The 19,830-nt window shown below is 42.0% G+C and overlaps 1 protein-coding gene across 1 annotated transcript in view; it reads right to left on the reverse strand.

Moving 5' to 3' along the window:
* The window catches only part of CSMD1 (CUB and Sushi multiple domains 1), a 611,399-nt gene that overhangs the window by 293,527 nt on the left and 298,042 nt on the right, over positions 1-19,830 (reverse strand). The window contains exons 17-18 of the mRNA XM_028481319.1: positions 15,020-15,189; positions 7,267-7,423 (exon numbers count right to left, since the gene is read on the reverse strand). Coding sequence (XP_028337120.1) covers positions 7,267-7,423; positions 15,020-15,189 — 327 coding nt within the window. The remainder of the gene's footprint in view (positions 1-7,266; positions 7,424-15,019; positions 15,190-19,830) is intronic.

The raw sequence follows: 19,830 nt of genomic DNA on the forward strand, positions 1-19,830 counted from the left end.
TAACTGTGGAAAAACAAATAATACTAATCACATTTTCCCAGCAGTTTTATCTGCTGAATTTAAGAACAATTTCTTGCTCTATAAACCTTTATTTACAAATTATACACGAATACTCTAGTATCACACAAGCAGACACCAGAGCAGCAAGATATGTTTGCCACAATTTTCATCTTCATAGAAATGAAATAAAAGTCTGCGGTGTGGACTCACATGCAAGCCGGTTATTTTCTGGACCTTATTCCATACTTTCCCCCGATTTGCAGCATGACTGTAAATAAGTTTTAAAACTACTCACTGAACCAAACATTGCTTTGACATGACTTTCTAGAGCATAAAGACTGAAAATGTGATAAATGCTATTCTTGGAATAACATGGTAGATTTTATTAGATAAACGGCAATGCTTGCACATATTACAACCACGACTTTCTGAGAAATTTGTGTCTTTGCTGTTTATAAACCTGGATTCAAGAACTTACTTTTATAACTGCCACTTAGCTTGTACAGAATTTCCAAAATCTAGTTGTCAAAAAAAAAAAAAAAGCAGTTGTGAAATGAACACATCATTGTGCACTTAAATCTCCTTCGTAGTCGGGGAGGTAAAGGTATCAGAAGAATCTCTATCAGAAATAGGCAGATCTAGGGGGCTTCCCTAGTGGCGCAGTGGTTGAGAGTCCGCCTGCCGATGCGGGGGACGCGGGTTCGTGAGAAAAAAGAAAAAGCAATAGGCAGATCTCACCACACACACACAAAAAAGTAATTATGTGAGGCGATGGTGGCATTAAACAAACCTTACGGTAATCATTTCACAATTTATACGTGTAGCAGATCATCACGCTGCACACCTAAAACTTATTATGTGCCATTTATATTTCAGTAAAGCTGGGGAAAAAACCCCCAAAGAAATACGGTGACTCCTGATGTAACTGGGTGGGGACGGGCAGGAGGAGGGACACACCCAAAATTACATCCACCCACTTAGGATGCCAGCCAAGCCCGCAGATAACTAGCTCTTGTTCTCAAGCCATGATCTCAAGGTCTTCAAATGTCAGCTTCTGACTTAACTCTACTCTTTACCGTCAGCAGCTCTGTTTCCCGTAATTGATGGCTCACCCTGCCCGTGTATACTTCATGCTTGCAATATTTGTGACTTGTTTTGAAGCGCGAAGGTGACAGTGTTTACTATTTCATTATTGGCCTTGAGGATATATTCATACCCAGAGTCGTTCACTCATTTATAATAGCGTGTTTAATGCCGGTGTCATTTTAATTCTATCAGCATGTTAATAAAATTGAGATGACAGCTGCATAACTGTGGCTCTGGGCTCTAATTTCCGCTTCCCAGAATATGCTGTGGGTGGTTCCGAATCAGTCAGTGCCAAATCACCCACCTCTGCCCCTCATCAGCTGGAGAAAACAGTGTGAACCGGGGGCGGGGATCCCTGAGGCTGGAAATGAGGGGCCATCCTGGGAAATGGACACATTCTTTTCTCTCAGATTCCAGTTGTAGGGGACTTGGAGGTTTCTCTAGTCTAGCGTGCTTATCTTAGATTATTCAGGGTTGGGTGCAGGGTGACCATTTCAAGAGACTGAAGAATGGAAATTAACCAGCCAAGAGAGATTTGGCTGTGGGGAAAGCGAAGTCCTGGTTTTCCTGTCCCCAAACAGAACACCATCATCTGCAAATTATGCAGCCGAGGCGCTGGGCAGGTCTCTGGACTCCAGGCTGTGTGCTTTGCTGTTCGCAGAGCTGCCTAGTGCAGCTGCGGAGGGTGTGCCCTGAGGCCCTGACTTTCCAGGATAAGCACTTCCCCTCCTTTGTAAACAATAATACACACAAAGGGGCCGTATGGACCCGTGGCGGCTCTGTCCTTCAGGGCTGCATGCTCACCTCCAGCCTCTTAGTAGTTCTTTGAAATGTTCTTCCTCGTCTATCCCCTCAAGCTTCTTTTTCTTCAGCGTTTTAGAGATGTCCCTGACCGTGGGTTCCCCACTCTACAGTCTATATTATAAAAGTCTGAAACAGAAAAATGAGGCTTGCAACAGCCAGGGGGGTTAAGTCGCCCCTGGAAAGCTAGCAGGCTGCCTCTTGAAGGATGACTTTGTAGGATCAGACACCTGGTTCTGTACCCAAAAGAGATTCATCTCATGGGGGGCTCTAGTGACTTAAGCACAACGCCAGAATTCCAATTCCCTAACTGAAAGCAATAAATGGAGTCAGTCCATGTACTGGAATCCCTATGTCAACACAAATAAGTCACTCTCTTCCTACTGGGAGAGCCACACTGACACCCCAGTCACACTGAGAATATTGCCTGATAACCACAGAATCAGAGCAAGGGACTTTAGTTAAATAAAGCCAGTGGACCTGAAGGGAGGGCAGCCTAGTTAATCCACCTCCACCACAGCACTGGCTTCCCAGGGGGATAAGACTCCAGCATCTACTTGGTTAGTCTTCTGTGCCAAATACATCTTGAGGGGTTACCAAAGAACTTCCATTTTTAAGGTCCGTCTATCTGTTCTTCTGTGACTACTGACTACCCCACACCACCCTCCCAAGGCATCCCTCCTTTTTCTTTTTGTTTTTAAAAGATATATAGTATCTCAATCTGACCACTCCATTTGTAAGTAAAAATAAGTCCATATTTCTGCTCTGTCCCATTACGTGTGTTATTGTAAAAGTCAGCAAGTAGCTTTTCTCCTTTACTCTCAGGTCACTCGCGGGTGGCAAGAGCACAGACGAGCTGTTTGGGGCTGTTGTCATCCTCTTCCTTCAAGCCCACACTTGCATTAATTTCATTCCTCCAATATTATTAATGGCTCTGTCTTACTGTTGACCAATACCCCTGATCAGCTTTCAGTGGCTTCCATAATCAGGTTCCCGCAGCTCATTTGTCTTCCTTTTTCTCCTCATCATGCATCTTCCACTCTCTTCAGACTTTCATATTCATTATCTCATGAGTTCCAAGATCATATTCTACTCTCCGCATCTTTACTCAAATCTGCCTCCTTCCATGCAAATATAGGTCAGCTCAATTATCATTTGTTAAGTGACTATGGAGGTGATACAAAAGTGATCAAGTTAAGATTCCTCCTCTTGAAAACCTCACCTTCTGTTGTTAAAAACAAAAGATTAGAGACAAAATGCATGGGGTAGGGAGCGTGGGAGAGGCAGGTGATTCTGCTCCAGAAATCTGGAGCAGAGCAGCCTTTATACAGAAACTGGCATTTAACTGCAATCTTAAGGGATGAGTCAAAGGGCATCTAGCAGGAAGGAAAGAAAATTCTGGAGCTCTCTAGGGTGACTCCAGCTTTCAATGATCTCTCATTGCTCTGGAAAATTATATTTGCCATCATCACAAATAAATAAATATATATAATATGTGTCATATATATTTCTAACTCTTGGGGTACTAGGATCACATACTATCATCGAGGAGCTACAGTTTCTTTGGAGAAAAAGAGCAAACTCATATAAAAATGAAATGTATTAGGGGTCAAATACAACAATACATTAAGGGTCAAAATCAAAAGATTTTCATCCTTGCATCAAGGTAGTGCATCAGGAGATGGATACATTCCGGTCACACGTTATCAGTCTGGGCCCTGAACTGATTCCTATGGCACCCCCTGCTGACCCATCCCACAGTTGAGAACATGAAGGTGCAGCCACACTTCCACGGACCAGTGTTTCACAAGTGCTGCATGTGACTATCCTAAGTCATTTATCTGTGAACGGGAACCGTGGCTTTTGCCTTCTCTGTTTCAATACAGTGCTAAATATTCAGTACACAAATAATACACGGTACAGTCATTGATCAATCAGCAAACAGACACACCAAGATGGCCCAGAGAAGGTGGTCTAAAATACAGTTCTTTTACGACACCCTCAGACAGCAAGAATTTTTGTTCAAGTGTGACTGGTGTTTTGCTTGCTCCTCTCTCCTTAAATCAGTAAGAGTGACAACCAGAAAGTCCTGTGGGAAACTGTTTCTGAAGAGTGACTATTCTGGGAACATCCCTGTGGAACTCTAAAGGGGTCAATATATTTTTTAAAGAATTCTGAATTCAACAGGGAATTTTTTTTTTTAATTTCCAGAACTACTTTTCTGTAAAAATATTTGCTGAAATATTTAGAAGACATAGCAATCCATTGTCAATATGATTTTTCCTGATATTTAAGAGCTTTACAATCACTGGGATAACAAAAAAAAAAGAAAAGAAAAGGCTTATGTTAAATAAGGTGAAACCCTTATTGGCCTGAGACAGCTCTGCTGAATCTTAGTGCTCCGCGGAATACAGCTTGAATAACAACGATCCAATCTAAGCTTTTAATATTATAGATCAGACATCTGTACGAGGTACAGAGGGGGATAAAAAATGAACACCCATTGTCCCTGATCTAAAAGAGCTTATGGGTTATGCTTCCACATGACATAACTGTAGGCTCAGAAGACTATCATCTGTTATGAAAATGGACAAATCTGTAATAAAAAGCAGCGTTTTCCAAGGGAGGTAAACTTTTCCAGTTGCATGTTGCTCTAACCTACTACTCAGAAATCAGCAGTTGCTTAATAAATGTTTACTAACATATTTATTCCTACTTGTCCCAAAGATGCCTGGCTTTTCTTCCTTGCCCATGCCTTTACATATATAACTATCAGTCACTAAATATGGAACTCATCAAAGTGGGATCATCTAAAATATCTGAAAATAAGGTCATCAACAGCTCTGGCCCTTGTTTACAAGACCTGGATTGGCTCCCAGCTATAACACCCCACAGGTAAAAGCCTCAGCAAACCACTTACAGATTTGGAGACTGAGTTTCTAACTTACGAAGAAGAGTAAAAGGAGCTATTTACCGAGACCCAGAATTGCCAAGATGGTAAAATTAGATGGTATTGGGTAGTATGCTCTAAATATTAAAGGATATACAAATATGATTTGTACTCATTTGAAAAACTTCAAGATGTTTATTAAGCTATATATTTACTCTGTTGACTTTTTCTAATCCACTTGTGTGTAGATTAATTATGGATTTGAAGTATTTAAATATGAATGTTTCCTTCAGTAATGCAATTAACGAGCAAGAGGCAATTACAAAAGTCTTCTGAAAATAGTTGAAAGTGCCTTCAAATAGTCTTAAGCTTTAATAATTTGCTGAAAACATTATATAGCCATTCATTGTTTCCAAACCATCTTTTAGAGATGAAGATTTGATTCAGGTATTCAACCACATTGTGGGAGCTTGGGATTTCTTAAACTTAATTACAGAGTGTTTAAACCTAAGACTTTAGTGTGAAGTCAATAATATTTTGATTATAGCCATCAGCACCATTAGTGCTATATTACAGATAGCTTTCCCCATCTGGCAGTGTGTTCCAGCTCCAGGACAATCCTGGAGACAAGACTTGTACCTGGGTAGCATCTGTGTTATTGCAGGTGGAGGAAAGAGGAAAAACAGGCAGAAAAGATAGTTACTCCCATCAAATTGATTATACTAAGAGCTAAATAAATGGAAACCGTCACCAACATTTCTTTCCTCTACTTTTAGAAAGTCTGTGATGCTATGTTAAAAAAATAAAATCCATATAATTGGAAAGTGCCCATAAACAGATCCACAGCTTCAAGGTTTCTCAAAGTTACTCAGAGAAATGGAAGGAGCAGCAAAGGTCCTCACAGTCTGGAGGGTGCCATGGAGAAACAGCAACAACCGTCACATACTGTCCAGTAGGGGCTGAGAATAGCGCATGGAAGCAACTTTTTTTTTTTTTTTAAACATCTTTATTGGAGTATAATTGCTTTACAGTGTTGCGTTAGTTTCTGCTGTATAACAAAGTGAGTCAGCTCTACGTATACATATATCTCCACATCCCCTCCCTCTTGCGTCTCCCTCCCACCCTCCCTATCCCACCCCTCTAGATGGTTCACAAAGCACCCAGCTGATCTCCCTGTGCTATGCAGCTGCTTCCCACTAGCTATCTGTTTTACATTTGGTAGTGTATATATGTCCATGCCACTCTCACTTCGTCCCAGCTGACCCTTCCCCCTCTCTGTGTCCTCAAGTCCATTCTCTACGTCTGTGTCTTTATTCCTGTCCTGTCCCTAGGTTCTTCAGAACCATTTTATTTGTTTGGTTTTTAGATTCCGTATATATGTGTTAGCATACAGTATTTGTTTTTCTCTTTCTGACTTACTTCACTCTGTATGACAGAATCTAGGTCCATCCACCTCACTGCAAATAACTCAATTTTGTTTCTTTTTATGGCTGAGTAATATTCCATTGTACATATGTGGAAGCAACTCTTCTTGACGAGGGCAGGTGGGCATGATACACAGAGGAAGCTACAACCTCTAATTTCAATCCCATCACATATTTTTAGGGCATATGGACTTTCTTCACTGCCATTTGGAAAATAAAGGGGATGTAAGAATTCCAGAAATAGTCCTGTAACCCCCATCTCAGTGATAAATAAATAGACTATAAATTCCAGCAGGCTTGAATTTGCTTCTGGATGTCTTTTAAAAGGCATTTTCCATATTGATTTATATTAATTATATTAATGGGGGGGCACTAAGAACACGGCTTAAAACTGTGAGCTACAGACCGAATACTGGTTCCACTGACTCAGACACCCGGTTTCCTGGACACACACTCCAATTACCTGTGTTTAGTTTTCCCAGGAGGAAATGAGCTGTGATAAGAAAGGTCTTACAACATAGGGTATATATACACACACACACCTATATGTGTGCATGTGTGTGTCTATATGTATAAATTATTATATTTTACACACACGTAATCTATATTACACAACGTATGAAATCTAATATGTATATGTATAGATAGATCGATATAATAGAAAAGTAGAGATGTGTTGTAGGCGTTCAAAGACTATTACTATTAATTATATCATTCATTTTAAATCTTTCATATATTGTCTATGAATTTTTGTCAATATGCATTAAATCACACAATAATTTTAACCCTAATATCTCTTAAATGTCATGATATTTTCTTTTCAGGTACAGTCATGTTATGAAAATACTAGTACTTCTAAATAAACACGTTTCAAACTCTTACTTCTGGTAACGTGTCTAAATTTACTGCCCGCTCAGCAGTGCACAGAATTAAACGGCAAATCCAAAACAGAGGAGGGGGGCCGGGAAAAAAATCGATATTTAAAATGTATCATATCAGCAAAGTAACAGATGTATCCTGAGAAAATAACAGTAAAATGAAACGATTAAGTCGTACGGCACTTACTAGTATAGGTGAGCTGAAAACCCTGGCCAGTGTCAGACCCATTGGAGTTGAACTCCAGCCACAGGTGGTTGGAGGTGCTGTTCAGGATCAGCCCCGTCAGCTCATTTTTAGTGAAGGCCCCCAGCGGACGTGATGAACTATCTTTTCCATCGTAGACCTGAGGAGAATTCACAGCACGAGTCCCCTTATCACTTAATTCTGTTTGTATATTAGCAATTTTAACAAGAAATCCAAATTTTCAAAGATACGATTTTATACAGTACTTTAAAAAGTGACACAGTTTATAGAAAGCTGAGTGGATGGAAGACACTGGCAAACAACCTTTTTTCTTTAAGTTTTATCTTTACTGTTAACATTAAAGACAAAAGATTCCATTTGTGCCCAGATCATTTTATCTGCATCAAGCTGAACATTCTCTCTGTGTTTATTTAAAATGAAATCATCATGTATTTGTATTTCCAGGTTGCATGGTCCACCATTTTTCCTTCCCTCACAATCCACTTACAAAGCTTGGAAGGATGTGTCATAGTTCAGTGTGAATGTCTTCTCCTCCATCCAAATGTGTTACAAGTCGAGGTGCTGAAACCTTGTCACATTTTGTAGCCCCTTAGCCTGCGGTGACTTTAGTTTTCAATTTGTTGTAGCAAAGGAATCCTGTCATGTCCGATATCAGAGAGAGAGGTCATCTTGCTCTGAAGCATTCTGTGACTGACTCCATTTTCCCAGGTGGTTGTACAGCCTGGGTGGACACCTCGAACATTTGGAAGGCAAGTGGACCGGGCCTGGTTCTGAGCGGACATCACGGGTAAGGGACAGGAAGTGAGGACTTCCCAGGTCCACACTGGGAGTGCAGGGTTGCCAATCACATTCCCCCAGTGGAGACTGCATCAGACAGTTTTAAGGCGTGGGCATTGGGGGGCGTCCCACAGTACACGTTCCTAATGCCAGAACACACAGTGTTCACGTTCTAGGAGGATTTAGTTTTGAGCCCCTCACACTCCCACTAAGTGATCAAGACTATAATGCTTCATGGGAAAGGTTCATCCATTTGCCTCTTGAAACCATTGCAATGGCTCATGGCAAGGAACTGCTGGTATGGATAAGGGCTTTTTAGAAGAAAGAATGAAAATGTATCACATCATACTGGAGAACATCCAGTTCTTTTTGATAAAAAATATCTTATCTAAATAAAGTATATCAAAGACCCTGGTAGCCTCCCCCATATCTGCCTATTTCTCTCACTTCTTTTCCTTCTCATACAGATTAATTCTTACTTTTCTTCTCCTGCTCTTCTCTAATGCATATGTAAACCATGAATGCTGCTTGACAGACTTACAAATTCACATACTCCTAAATGGAGAAAACACATTTAGAAGAATTAATTTTATGGATCATTATTTGATTTCATTTTAATTAAATACGCATATGCTCAAGTAGGAAAATCAAATACCCTATAACTTCTCATGGAAGCTAGCAACAAGCTAGTGTAGGAAAAATCATTGTTTGGCTTAACATAGATTCATTTGATAGTGAGGTTTCTGGCACCCAGATTATAGAGTTTTAAAATCCAGAGCATGCTGGCTCAAAAATAAAGTGTCCAGGCCTCTCCAGCAAGGTCTTAGGTTACTCCACATGTCATGTAATTCTCTGTGATTCACAGAAATCCATGGAGATGAGGGGGCATTAAAGGAAATAAACACACACTTAGGCTCGGTCCTCAAAGCTCTGAAGCATCTTCCACTGTCACCTCCACTGGTCTTAGCTTGTCTGAGTGCTTCTCTGAGATTTAATAGCTTACATGGACAGCGTCTAGCTCCAGGATCCTCATAGCTAAACCACTAAAAATGAACCATTGCCACACTGAATCATTAAGCATCTCTGGAAGAGTAATTCTGTCTTATTTATCTGCATCACCAGCAGTTAGCACTGGGTTTGACAGTAGAAATCTCTGAACGAAAAAGTAACTGACTAGCGGGAATATTATGTTGTCAGCTCTCGCAGGGTGAGAATCTGGATCCATGCTTCTCATGTATCACACACGACAACCCAGATAGTACTGGAAGGCAAAAGACTTGATGTTTACTTCCAATTAAATTAGTAACAAGCGACTTTCGTTCAGCACAAAACCTCCTAGTTGTATATCCTCATCTACAAGCAGCTGGGATCAAAGTGTCCCTTTCAGTCATTAGGACAAGGTTCCTTGGGTCCTATGTTAACACAAGGCTATAACTATTTGCACTACAGACCCTCCCTGGAGCCTGGCACATAATAAATGCCATATGCTCCGAGTGGAATAGCCAAGGGAGCAGATAAGCACAGATTAGAAAACATCACAAGGAATCCTGGAATGACAACGCTGCAAGGACTGGGGAAATCACCCCCACTCTTACAGGAGCTATACCCAAGGGCTCTGTTTCCAGAACTAACCTCGCTTTCCATTACGTATCCCTATCATGACACTCTCCTTAGAGCTGTATTTCTCTTACACGGTGTTTCCATATGAAACAAGCAAGCATCACGTTTATGCGGGGGAGGGTGTGTACATAACTCTGGTCTTTGTTAATGGATCACACTACGTGTGTGGGGCGACGTAAGCAGCATTTATGCTCAAAATTCAAGGTAGTCCCACTTGAAATGTTTTTAACTTTTTGATATTTATTAGCATATTCAGTAAAAGGTATGTCTGCACAGCATCTAGGTTTTTCAGATGATTGACAGTTTCTCTGCAATTAAAGGTGGTAAGCAAGATTTTTTTTTATTTTTTGTTATAATCAACAATTCTAAACAGCACGCAATCACAAATGAAAGTGATTTGCTTCCTTCCATTCCAGTAATATGTATCAGTGTATATTTAATCCAGTGTCTCTAATCACTCGCCTGCACCAAAGTATAGTTAATGGTTCCTTAAAAGTCTGGCTTAAAGGCTTACTGACGTCTAAATTTGAGGTTATCAAAGAATTCAGAAAACAGTTCTTTGATGCAAATTTAACTTTTTTCAGATCAGTGAGGATGTACTAGTTTCATACCTGAAAATCACTTCTTAATTACAGCGACTCTTACTGCCAGCATGAGCTTTCGAAAGACTATTAAAATGAAAGAACAACTAGAATGAAACCTCTCTCCTAAATTATGACCTTGAAGCATAGTCAAAGGTGGACTTGGAGGAAGTGATGAGCACTTGAGTCTGGAAGCTTCGGTCGACCTGTGCACATAACGGAACCTACCAGCGACCCCGCTTTATCCACTGTGCAAACAGAGGACACACGTGGAGGGCACTAAGTTTCCCCTCTTAGCAGGCTCTTTGCATAGCTTCTTTTTTTTTTTTTTTTTTTTTTTTGCATAGCTTCTTAATGTTCACAGCTTCAAGTGAGTCAAATCTGCTGCATCTGAGATGGAGCACTGTGTGTGTCCATGTAGATGTCATATGACTGAAAAACCCTAGAACTTTAGAAACGGGATGAGATGTGTCCCTCTCTTGCCATAAACAAGCTGTGTGGCCTGGACAAGCCGCTGACTTCCCAATGGAACGAGCGGGTGGTGTATTTCTCTCACACGGTGTTTCCATATGAAACAAGCAAGCATCACGTTTATGCGGGGGAGGGTGTGTACATAACTCTGGTCTTTGTTAATGGATCACACTACGTGTGTGGGGCGACGTAAGCAGCATTTATGCTCAAAATTCAAGGTAGTCCCACTTGAAATGTTTTTAACTTTTTGATATTTATTAGCATATTCAGTAAAAGGTATGTCTGCACAGCATCTAGGTTTTTCAGATGATTGACAGTTTCTCTGCAATTAAAGGTGGTAAGCAAGATTTTTTTTTATTTTTTGTTATAATCAACAATTCTAAACAGCACGCAATCACAAATGAAAGTGATTTGCTTCCTTCCATTCCAGTAATATGTATCAGTGTATATTTAATCCAGTGTCTCTAATCACTCGCCTGCACCAAAGTATAGTTAATGGTTCCTTAAAAGTCTGGCTTAAAGGCTTACTGACGTCTAAATTTGAGGTTATCAAAGAATTCAGAAAACAGTTCTTTGATGCAAATTTAACTTTTTTCAGATCAGTGAGGATGTACTAGTTTCATACCTGAAAATCACTTCTTAATTACAGCGACTCTTACTGCCAGCATGAGCTTTCGAAAGACTATTAAAATGAAAGAACAACTAGAATGAAACCTCTCTCCTAAATTATGACCTTGAAGCATAGTCAAAGGTGGACTTGGAGGAAGTGATGAGCACTTGAGTCTGGAAGCTTCGGTCGACCTGTGCACATAACGGAACCTACCAGCGACCCCGCTTTATCCACTGTGCAAACAGAGGACACACGTGGAGGGCACTAAGTTTCCCCTCTTAGCAGGCTCTTTGCATAGCTTCTTTTTTTTTTTTTTTTTTTTTTTGCATAGCTTCTTAATGTTCACAGCTTCAAGTGAGTCAAATCTGCTGCATCTGAGATGGAGCACTGTGTGTGTCCATGTAGATGTCATATGACTGAAAAACCCTAGAACTTTAGAAACGGGATGAGATGTGTCCCTCTCTTGCCATAAACAAGCTGTGTGGCCTGGACAAGCCGCTGACTTCCCAATGGAACGAGCGGGTGGACGGGCTGGATGGCGGCCAGTGTTGGTCTTTGTTGCTCAAAGCCACTCTCTTTCAGGGCCCTGAGGCTCGGGCTACAAGTGCCAACTACTCAGCCCCTAGAGCCAGGGAGGTCCCCAGGTTCCTGAAATAGTCACAGGAGAGGTGGAAACGATTTCAGAGGTCTTAGAAGTTTGGGGGCATTTGCAGTTGGAGCTCCAGGCAAGACCTGGGTGCCCCTTGAATCCATCCCCCTGCCTGTTTCCCTGGAGCCCATCTGGAATGTGAGTGGTGTGCTCCACCTGGAGCAGTTCCCCGAGGCTCTGATGCTTCGAGTCATCTACTGCGCTGACCCTTGATGCTGGTCCCACGCCCAGCACACCTCGGAGTCCTGTGAACACAGCTCAGACTGGTTGAGTGAGATTCTGCCTCATCCTGGCTTGGCTTCTCCACATCAACCCTGCTTTGTGGTCCAGCAACAGTGGCAGGGCTTGAGTTTACTCTCACATCAAAATCCTTCTAGCTGGGTTTCCCTGGTGGCACAGTGGTTGAGAATCTGCCTGCTAATGCAGCGGACACAGGTTCGAGCCCTGGTCTGGGAAGATCCCACATGCCGCAGAACAACTGGGCCCGTGAGCCACAACTACTGAGCCTGCGCGTCTGGAGCCTGTGCTCCGCAATAAGAGAGGCCGCGATAGTGAGAGGCCCGCGCACCGCGATGAAGAGTGGCCCCCGCTTGCCACAACTAGAGAAAGCCCTCGCACAGAAACGAAGACCCAACACAGCAAAGATAAATAACTTAATTAATAAACTCCTACCCCCAACACCTTCTTTAAAAAAAAAAAAATCTCACACGGTGTTTCCATATGAAACAAGCAAGCATCACGTTTATGCGGGGGAGGGTGTGTACATAACTCTGGTCTTTGTTAATGGATCACACTACGTGTGTGGGGCGACGTAAGCAGCATTTATGCTCAAAATTCAAGGTAGTCCCACTTGAAATGTTTTTAACTTTTTGATATTTATTAGCATATTCAGTAAAAGGTATGTCTGCACAGCATCTAGGTTTTTCAGATGATTGACAGTTTCTCTGCAATTAAAGGTGGTAAGCAAGATTTTTTTTTATTTTTTGTTATAATCAACAATTCTAAACAGCACGCAATCACAAATGAAAGTGATTTGCTTCCTTCCATTCCAGTAATATGTATCAGTGTATATTTAATCCAGTGTCTCTAATCACTCGCCTGCACCAAAGTATAGTTAATGGTTCCTTAAAAGTCTGGCTTAAAGGCTTACTGACGTCTAAATTTGAGGTTATCAAAGAATTCAGAAAACAGTTCTTTGATGCAAATTTAACTTTTTTCAGATCAGTGAGGATGTACTAGTTTCATACCTGAAAATCACTTCTTAATTACAGCGACTCTTACTGCCAGCATGAGCTTTCGAAAGACTATTAAAATGAAAGAACAACTAGAATGAAACCTCTCTCCTAAATTATGACCTTGAAGCATAGTCAAAGGTGGACTTGGAGGAAGTGATGAGCACTTGAGTCTGGAAGCTTCGGTCGACCTGTGCACATAACGGAACCTACCAGCGACCCCGCTTTATCCACTGTGCAAACAGAGGACACACGTGGAGGGCACTAAGTTTCCCCTCTTAGCAGGCTCTTTGCATAGCTTCTTAATGTTCACAGCTTCAAGTGAGTCAAATCTGCTGCATCTGAGATGGAGCACTGTGTGTGTCCATGTAGATGTCATATGACTGAAAAACCCTAGAACTTTAGAAACGGGATGAGATGTGTCCCTCTCTTGCCATAAACAAGCTGTGTGGCCTGGACAAGCCGCTGACTTCCCAATGGAACGAGCGGGTGGACGGGCTGGATGGCGGCCAGTGTTGGTCTTTGTTGCTCAAAGCCACTCTCTTTCAGGGCCCTGAGGCTCGGGCTACAAGTGCCAACTACTCAGCCCCTAGAGCCAGGGAGGTCCCCAGGTTCCTGAAATAGTCACAGGAGAGGTGGAAACGATTTCAGAGGTCTTAGAAGTTTGGGGGCATTTGCAGTTGGAGCTCCAGGCAAGACCTGGGTGCCCCTTGAATCCGTCCCCCTGCCTGTTTCCCTGGAGCCCATCTGGAATGTGAGTGGTGTGCTCCACCTGGAGCAGTTCCCCGAGGCTCTGATGCTTCGAGTCATCTACTGCGCTGACCCTTGATGCTGGTCCCACGCCCAGCACACCTCGGAGTCCTGTGAACACAGCTCAGACTGGTTGAGTGAGATTCTGCCTCATCCTGGCTTGGCTTCTCCACATCAACCCTGCTTTGTGGTCCAGCAACAGTGGCAGGGCTTGAGTTTACTCTCACATCAAAATCCTTCTAGCTGGGTTTCCCTGGTGGCACAGTGGTTGAGAATCTGCCTGCTAATGCAGCGGACACAGGTTCGAGCCCTGGTCTGGGAAGATCCCACATGCCGCAGAACAACTGGGCCCGTGAGCCACAACTACTGAGCCTGCGCGTCTGGAGCCTGTGCTCCGCAATAAGAGAGGCCGCGATAGTGAGAGGCCCGCGCACCGCGATGAAGAGTGGCCCCCGCTTGCCACAACTAGAGAAAGCCCTCGCACAGAAACGAAGACCCAACACAGCAAAGATAAATAACTTAATTAATAAACTCCTACCCCCAACACCTTCTTTAAAAAAAAAAAAAATCCTTCTAGCTCTGAAGGATGCTCTGTCATGATCACATTTACAAATCAAGAGCGACTGTAGAAAGGGTTGGTCTGGGGATCCTGCAAGTTTTTTTTTACAATTATTAGTATGTGCTAGGAACAATGCTAGAAGTATGTATCTATATTATTTAATCCTCAGAACATCACAAAAAGGTAGGTACCATTGCATGTTTTTACATATAAGAAAAATAAGGCTTAAAAATGTTAAATAATATCCCTAAAATACACAACTAATAAATTTTAGATCCAGGATTACAGACTTAGGTATTTCAAAGTCCACATACACATGATACTATAGGCCACCTTCTCAAACCAGCTGGATAAACAAATTGGGAAAATATGTGTATATATAAAGATACGTTAATATATGTATGTATCTACGTATACAGATGGATCAACATTTTATTTATTCCTTGAGAAGGAAAGATGGAGTCCTAGTAAAACAGATTTTTTTACCTTTAGAATATCTCCTTCAAACAGCTGGAAGCTTCGTGCTCTGAGATGGATACCCTTGCCAGCTTCTGTCTCAATTTTATAGATACACTCATGGTTATTATCATAATTTGATGGGAAATTTGGAGACAGTAATGTTCCTTCATTTCCTTTGACGCTTGCTCCACATTCAGCTAAAATAAATAGGACATTAAAAAAAGAAAGAGGATTCAAAAGTGGAATTACTGATTTTAATAAATAAAAACTTTAAAATCATGACAGCCCTCTTCTCTCAATGTATATCTGCTAACACCATATTGTTTGTATAGAATAGTGACTTCTTTCTACTGTTTTATCAACTGGACAGGAAAGATACCCCCATTCATCCCATTTTCAAGATGTTCTCATTTCTTTTAATAGAATGCATCTTACTCCTAACTTACAAAGAATTCTAGAATAAAATAGGCATGCCCGAGCACTCTGGCTGTATCACTGGCAGTCACCTCTCTCTGCCCCATCTCTGCTTCATGAAGCATCCCCGCCAAATCCAGTGTGCTGACTCGACAGTTATGTCCATGCAGTTTTCCCACGTTGGTATTCTGTGGCCTCAACCTGGATGCATTTAAAGGGGATTCTAACCGTGGACCAATCCACTGAGCCCCCTGCTACCGTCGCACAGCACTGAGCCCATCTGCCTGTCTTGGGACAGAAGCCCTTTCGGCAGCAGAAAATACGTTCTTCTCCCCTTGACGAAAGGAGAGGGCAATTCACCTCTACGTCCAAATTTGCATAAAGAACTTTAATCAGAGTAAAAATGAAAATAAATATAGCTCTCCACTTTCTGCCAACTTGGAGAAAGTCACCTAAACTCTCAGCACCTGTTGCCTCACCTATGAAAGTGAGAGAGTTAGGCTAACTCCTAAAATTCTATTCGTCCAAAACAATCATAAAATAATAAAATTGCTCTGTGTATGTGTGTGTTTGCATATGTATGATGTGTGTGCATCTGTGTATGCATGTGCGTGTGCATCTCTGTGTGTATGTCTGTGTCTGTGTGACAAGAGTGTTCCATGCGATTCTCCATGAAATAACTTATTGGCCACACTACGTGAAAAGCACAGTGATTTTTAAAATTTCAACAAAGTAAGTCTGAGTGTGAAGAATAATGATCAACTTGGAAACGGAAAATCAGTAAAATGCCTACATGTAACGGGGGTGAGAGAAAGGGGGACAGGGTTCAGTTTAAGGGGGCTGCTTGAGGTATCACACAACTTTGGCAGATGTCCCGTGCATGCCCGTTTTCATAATTCCAAGTCTCTGACATCCCCGTCTTCTCTGACAATCACTGAAATCAGCTGCACCACGAGCCTTCCCTGGCCTGATTGATGGAAGGAATAAGCTGGAGATTCAGGATCAGCTCATGATGATTTGTGCCCTTGAATCTCATGATGTCCCCACGTAGAACGGTCGGGGAGAAAATCAGGGAGAGAAACACAGGAGAACATGGCTCACCTGCCCCTGATCTTTCCCTCCATAAGGACCTGAAGGAGGGTTTTATGGGAAACAGTGTTGAGAAAGAAGCACAGGGAAGTGATGACCCCAAAACATGGCAATGGGATTTTATAATAATAACTTTAAAATTATAGCTATAGTTACTATTATTATATATTCATATATTTGTGTAATTTTAATACTTTGTACGCGGGCCTCTCACTGTTGCGGCCTCTCCCGCTGCGGAGCACAGGCTCCGGACGCGCAGGCTCAGCAGCCACGGCTCACGGGCCCAGCCGCTCCGCGGCATGTGGGATCTTCCCGGACCGGGGCACGAACCCGTGTCCCCTGCATCGGCAGGCGGACTCTCAACCACTAGCACAGGCTCCGGACGCGCAGGCTCAGCGGCCACGGCTCACGGGCCCAGCCGCTCCGCGGCATGTGGGATCTTCCCGGACCGGGGCACGAACCCGTGTCCCCTGCATCGGCAGGCGGACTCTCAACCACTGTGCCACCAGGGAAGCCCCCAGACTCATTATGGATTTGATATAACCTCTAAGTGCTTAGCTTAGGAAAAGAATTCTGGATTTTTAAAAAATCCTAATTAATGATGAATATACTTTATAATTAAAAGTTCATAATATTATTCATAATTACTGGTAACGAAACTAGCAGAGCAAAATTTTATTGTAGAAGAGAGTACACTTTTAAGGATTTTATCCAGATAGGATAAAAGTTAAGTTACCAATTAACTGAGGTTATATTTGTTTTCACATTAGCATTTAGGACATTAACCATTTATTTCTCATAATACAACAAAAACGTAGGACTAGAAAGAAGGCTTTAGCATTTGGGTAGCCTGGGAGAAAAAATTTATCAAATCTAAAGATGTAATTTTACGTGTCTCTCTGTGAAGATTTGGATGCTGGGATTTTTTTCTAAAGCAGATATGTAATAAGTGGTGCTGATTAAGTACAAGTCTACACTACATCGAAATAATGAGTGTGGGAGGTTAACTGGCCAGTTGTAACCGGTAATTCTTGGCAGAGGAGCAAGGCCATTGCTGTAACTGGTAGAAAGACACGGAAAGGGGCCAGCCGCCTCACCGGCACATCTCCGGCTCACTTTATACTCGCCTCTTGAATACAAAACCTCCACTAGCGTCAGGGCAACTAGTTCTCATAACCTGAGACGCAAGTAACGTTCCTAAGTGAATAAGCGATAACAATTAATTTACTCATGATACATTTGTGAGTGAACATAAACATACATGGCACATGCACTTAAAAGTGGAAGGTCAGAGGGCTTCCCTGGTGGCGCAGTGGTTGAGAGTCCGCCTGCCGATGCAGGGGACACGGGTTCGTGCCCCGGTCCGGGAAGATCCCACGTGCCGCGCAGCGGCTGGGCCCGTGAGCCGTGGCCGCTGAGCCTGCGCGTCCGGAGCCCGTGCTCCGCAACGGGAGAGGCCGCAACAGTGAGAGGCCCGCGTACCGCAAAAAAAAAAAAAAAAAAAAAAAGTGGAAGGTCCGAATTCATTATTCTAGAGTATACAGTACAGGACTTAAAAGATAGTATTTATTCAAATTTTTCTCCAAGAATATGAAATTGCTTGTAGAGTATACAAACTTGGTACATCAATTTAAAAAGTCTATTTTACTATAGTGTTTTACTTCATATAGCCACATAATATACATTATTACTATTTGATTTATATCTGTATCGCTTTATATTCTTCAAAGATTTTCATGTAGATCACCATGTGATTACTTTTATTTTTTAAAATTGTTACTTTCCTCGGTTTTAGGCTATTATCTGTGTTTGACACTATTCCGATGAACATGGGTGGCTGTTGCTGGAGCTGTCTTCTGATTTTATGTGAAGACCAACAAGAAAACATGACCTTTTACAGGCTGAAGGCGATCAGCCACTTGGTCCTGAGGGCCTTGGTTCATTCTGACTTGGCCCCACAGCAGGCCTGGCAACATCAAAGGTCTGCTGAGAAATGCAGGTCGGGGACCTGGAGCTACGGCACACGGCGAAGTCTCAGGTGTGAGACACGTGGGTGTTCAGGTGGCCTTACAGACGTGACAGAGCAGGGGAACATGTGAGAGGACTTAGCGGGTCTGGCTGTAAAGAGAGACTGGACCAGACGGCAGTGGGTGTATGGGTGTCACTGCACCAGGGTCCCTGGAGAGCTTGGAGCACAGAGGTGTTCTGATAGACATCTGTTTGGAAAAGAGGATACGCACTAAGAAAACAGTGAGTCCTAAACACTCTAAAGGAAAACGCAGAGAGTGTTGTAGTGTGAAAATGGACATGTCAACAAATTCTAGAACTCCCAGTCCAGAGGAACACACTGGAAGATCAAATAAGCAATTGTAGAGCCTATAAAATGTACTAACACTTTGCCCAGCTGCGTACAGCCATCTGTTTTTCTTTTGGTCTGTCACTTGCACAGAGTGCATTTTTATAACTATTATATCATTGAATAAATATAACAATTCCATGAGGTCAGTATCAACACTAAATCCATTTTACAGATGAGGAAACTGAGACAGTGTTAGGTGAATAATTAACTTGCTCAAGATCACATGGAGGGGGGCGTTGGTGGAGCTGTGATCTGAATTCCAGCTGGTCTGGCAATAACCACATTATGTTTGTCAAAATATAATAGTGATAATTAATTACATTTATAGATGTTAAGTAACCCACGAGGAATACGTATGAATGTACGACTCCAAAAGAGCAGGAACATGAGGCTGCTGTGGGAAACACAGCTTCGGAACGTCTTAATTGAATGTCTCACAAAATGTCCTGCCATGGAACAGGAATGCCTGCATCGGGATCCTGTTTCTGAGGCAGGCCAATGACTTAAATTTATTTCGAATGAAATCAACTAGTGCACAAAGACGAATGCAACACATTTCCAAATGCAAGAATTGAAACGTGTCAAGAAGACTGAGGAAGGTGCACTAAAGCCTGAGACGCTGTCTCACAGGAGATAGCTAAGTGAAATACAACAAACGGTAAAGAGCAGGTGCTCAGAAAATTACAAAACGTAAATCATCAGAATTTCAGAAATTCTTTGAACTTGATTTCAGACATCCAATGCAAGTCTCCATTCCTAGAGCAATTAAATGGATCAATTTTCAGTTCTTCCCAAAATCCATTTAAAGTGATTTTAAGATGAATGAATATAATTTCCCTTAAAATGAATCATTTGCTCTTTTTTATAAAGAACCTCCTGAAACTGTAATTAAAATTGAACTGTCATTGAGAGTTTTGTAATGGAACTAAACTTATTAAAATTAAATGAACGAAACAGAAAGGAGTCAATTGATTTT

This window comes from Physeter macrocephalus, chromosome 20 (genome assembly GCF_002837175.3).
Source record: "Physeter macrocephalus isolate SW-GA chromosome 20, ASM283717v5, whole genome shotgun sequence".
In the NCBI taxonomy this organism is placed as follows: domain Eukaryota; kingdom Metazoa; phylum Chordata; class Mammalia; order Artiodactyla; family Physeteridae; genus Physeter; species Physeter macrocephalus.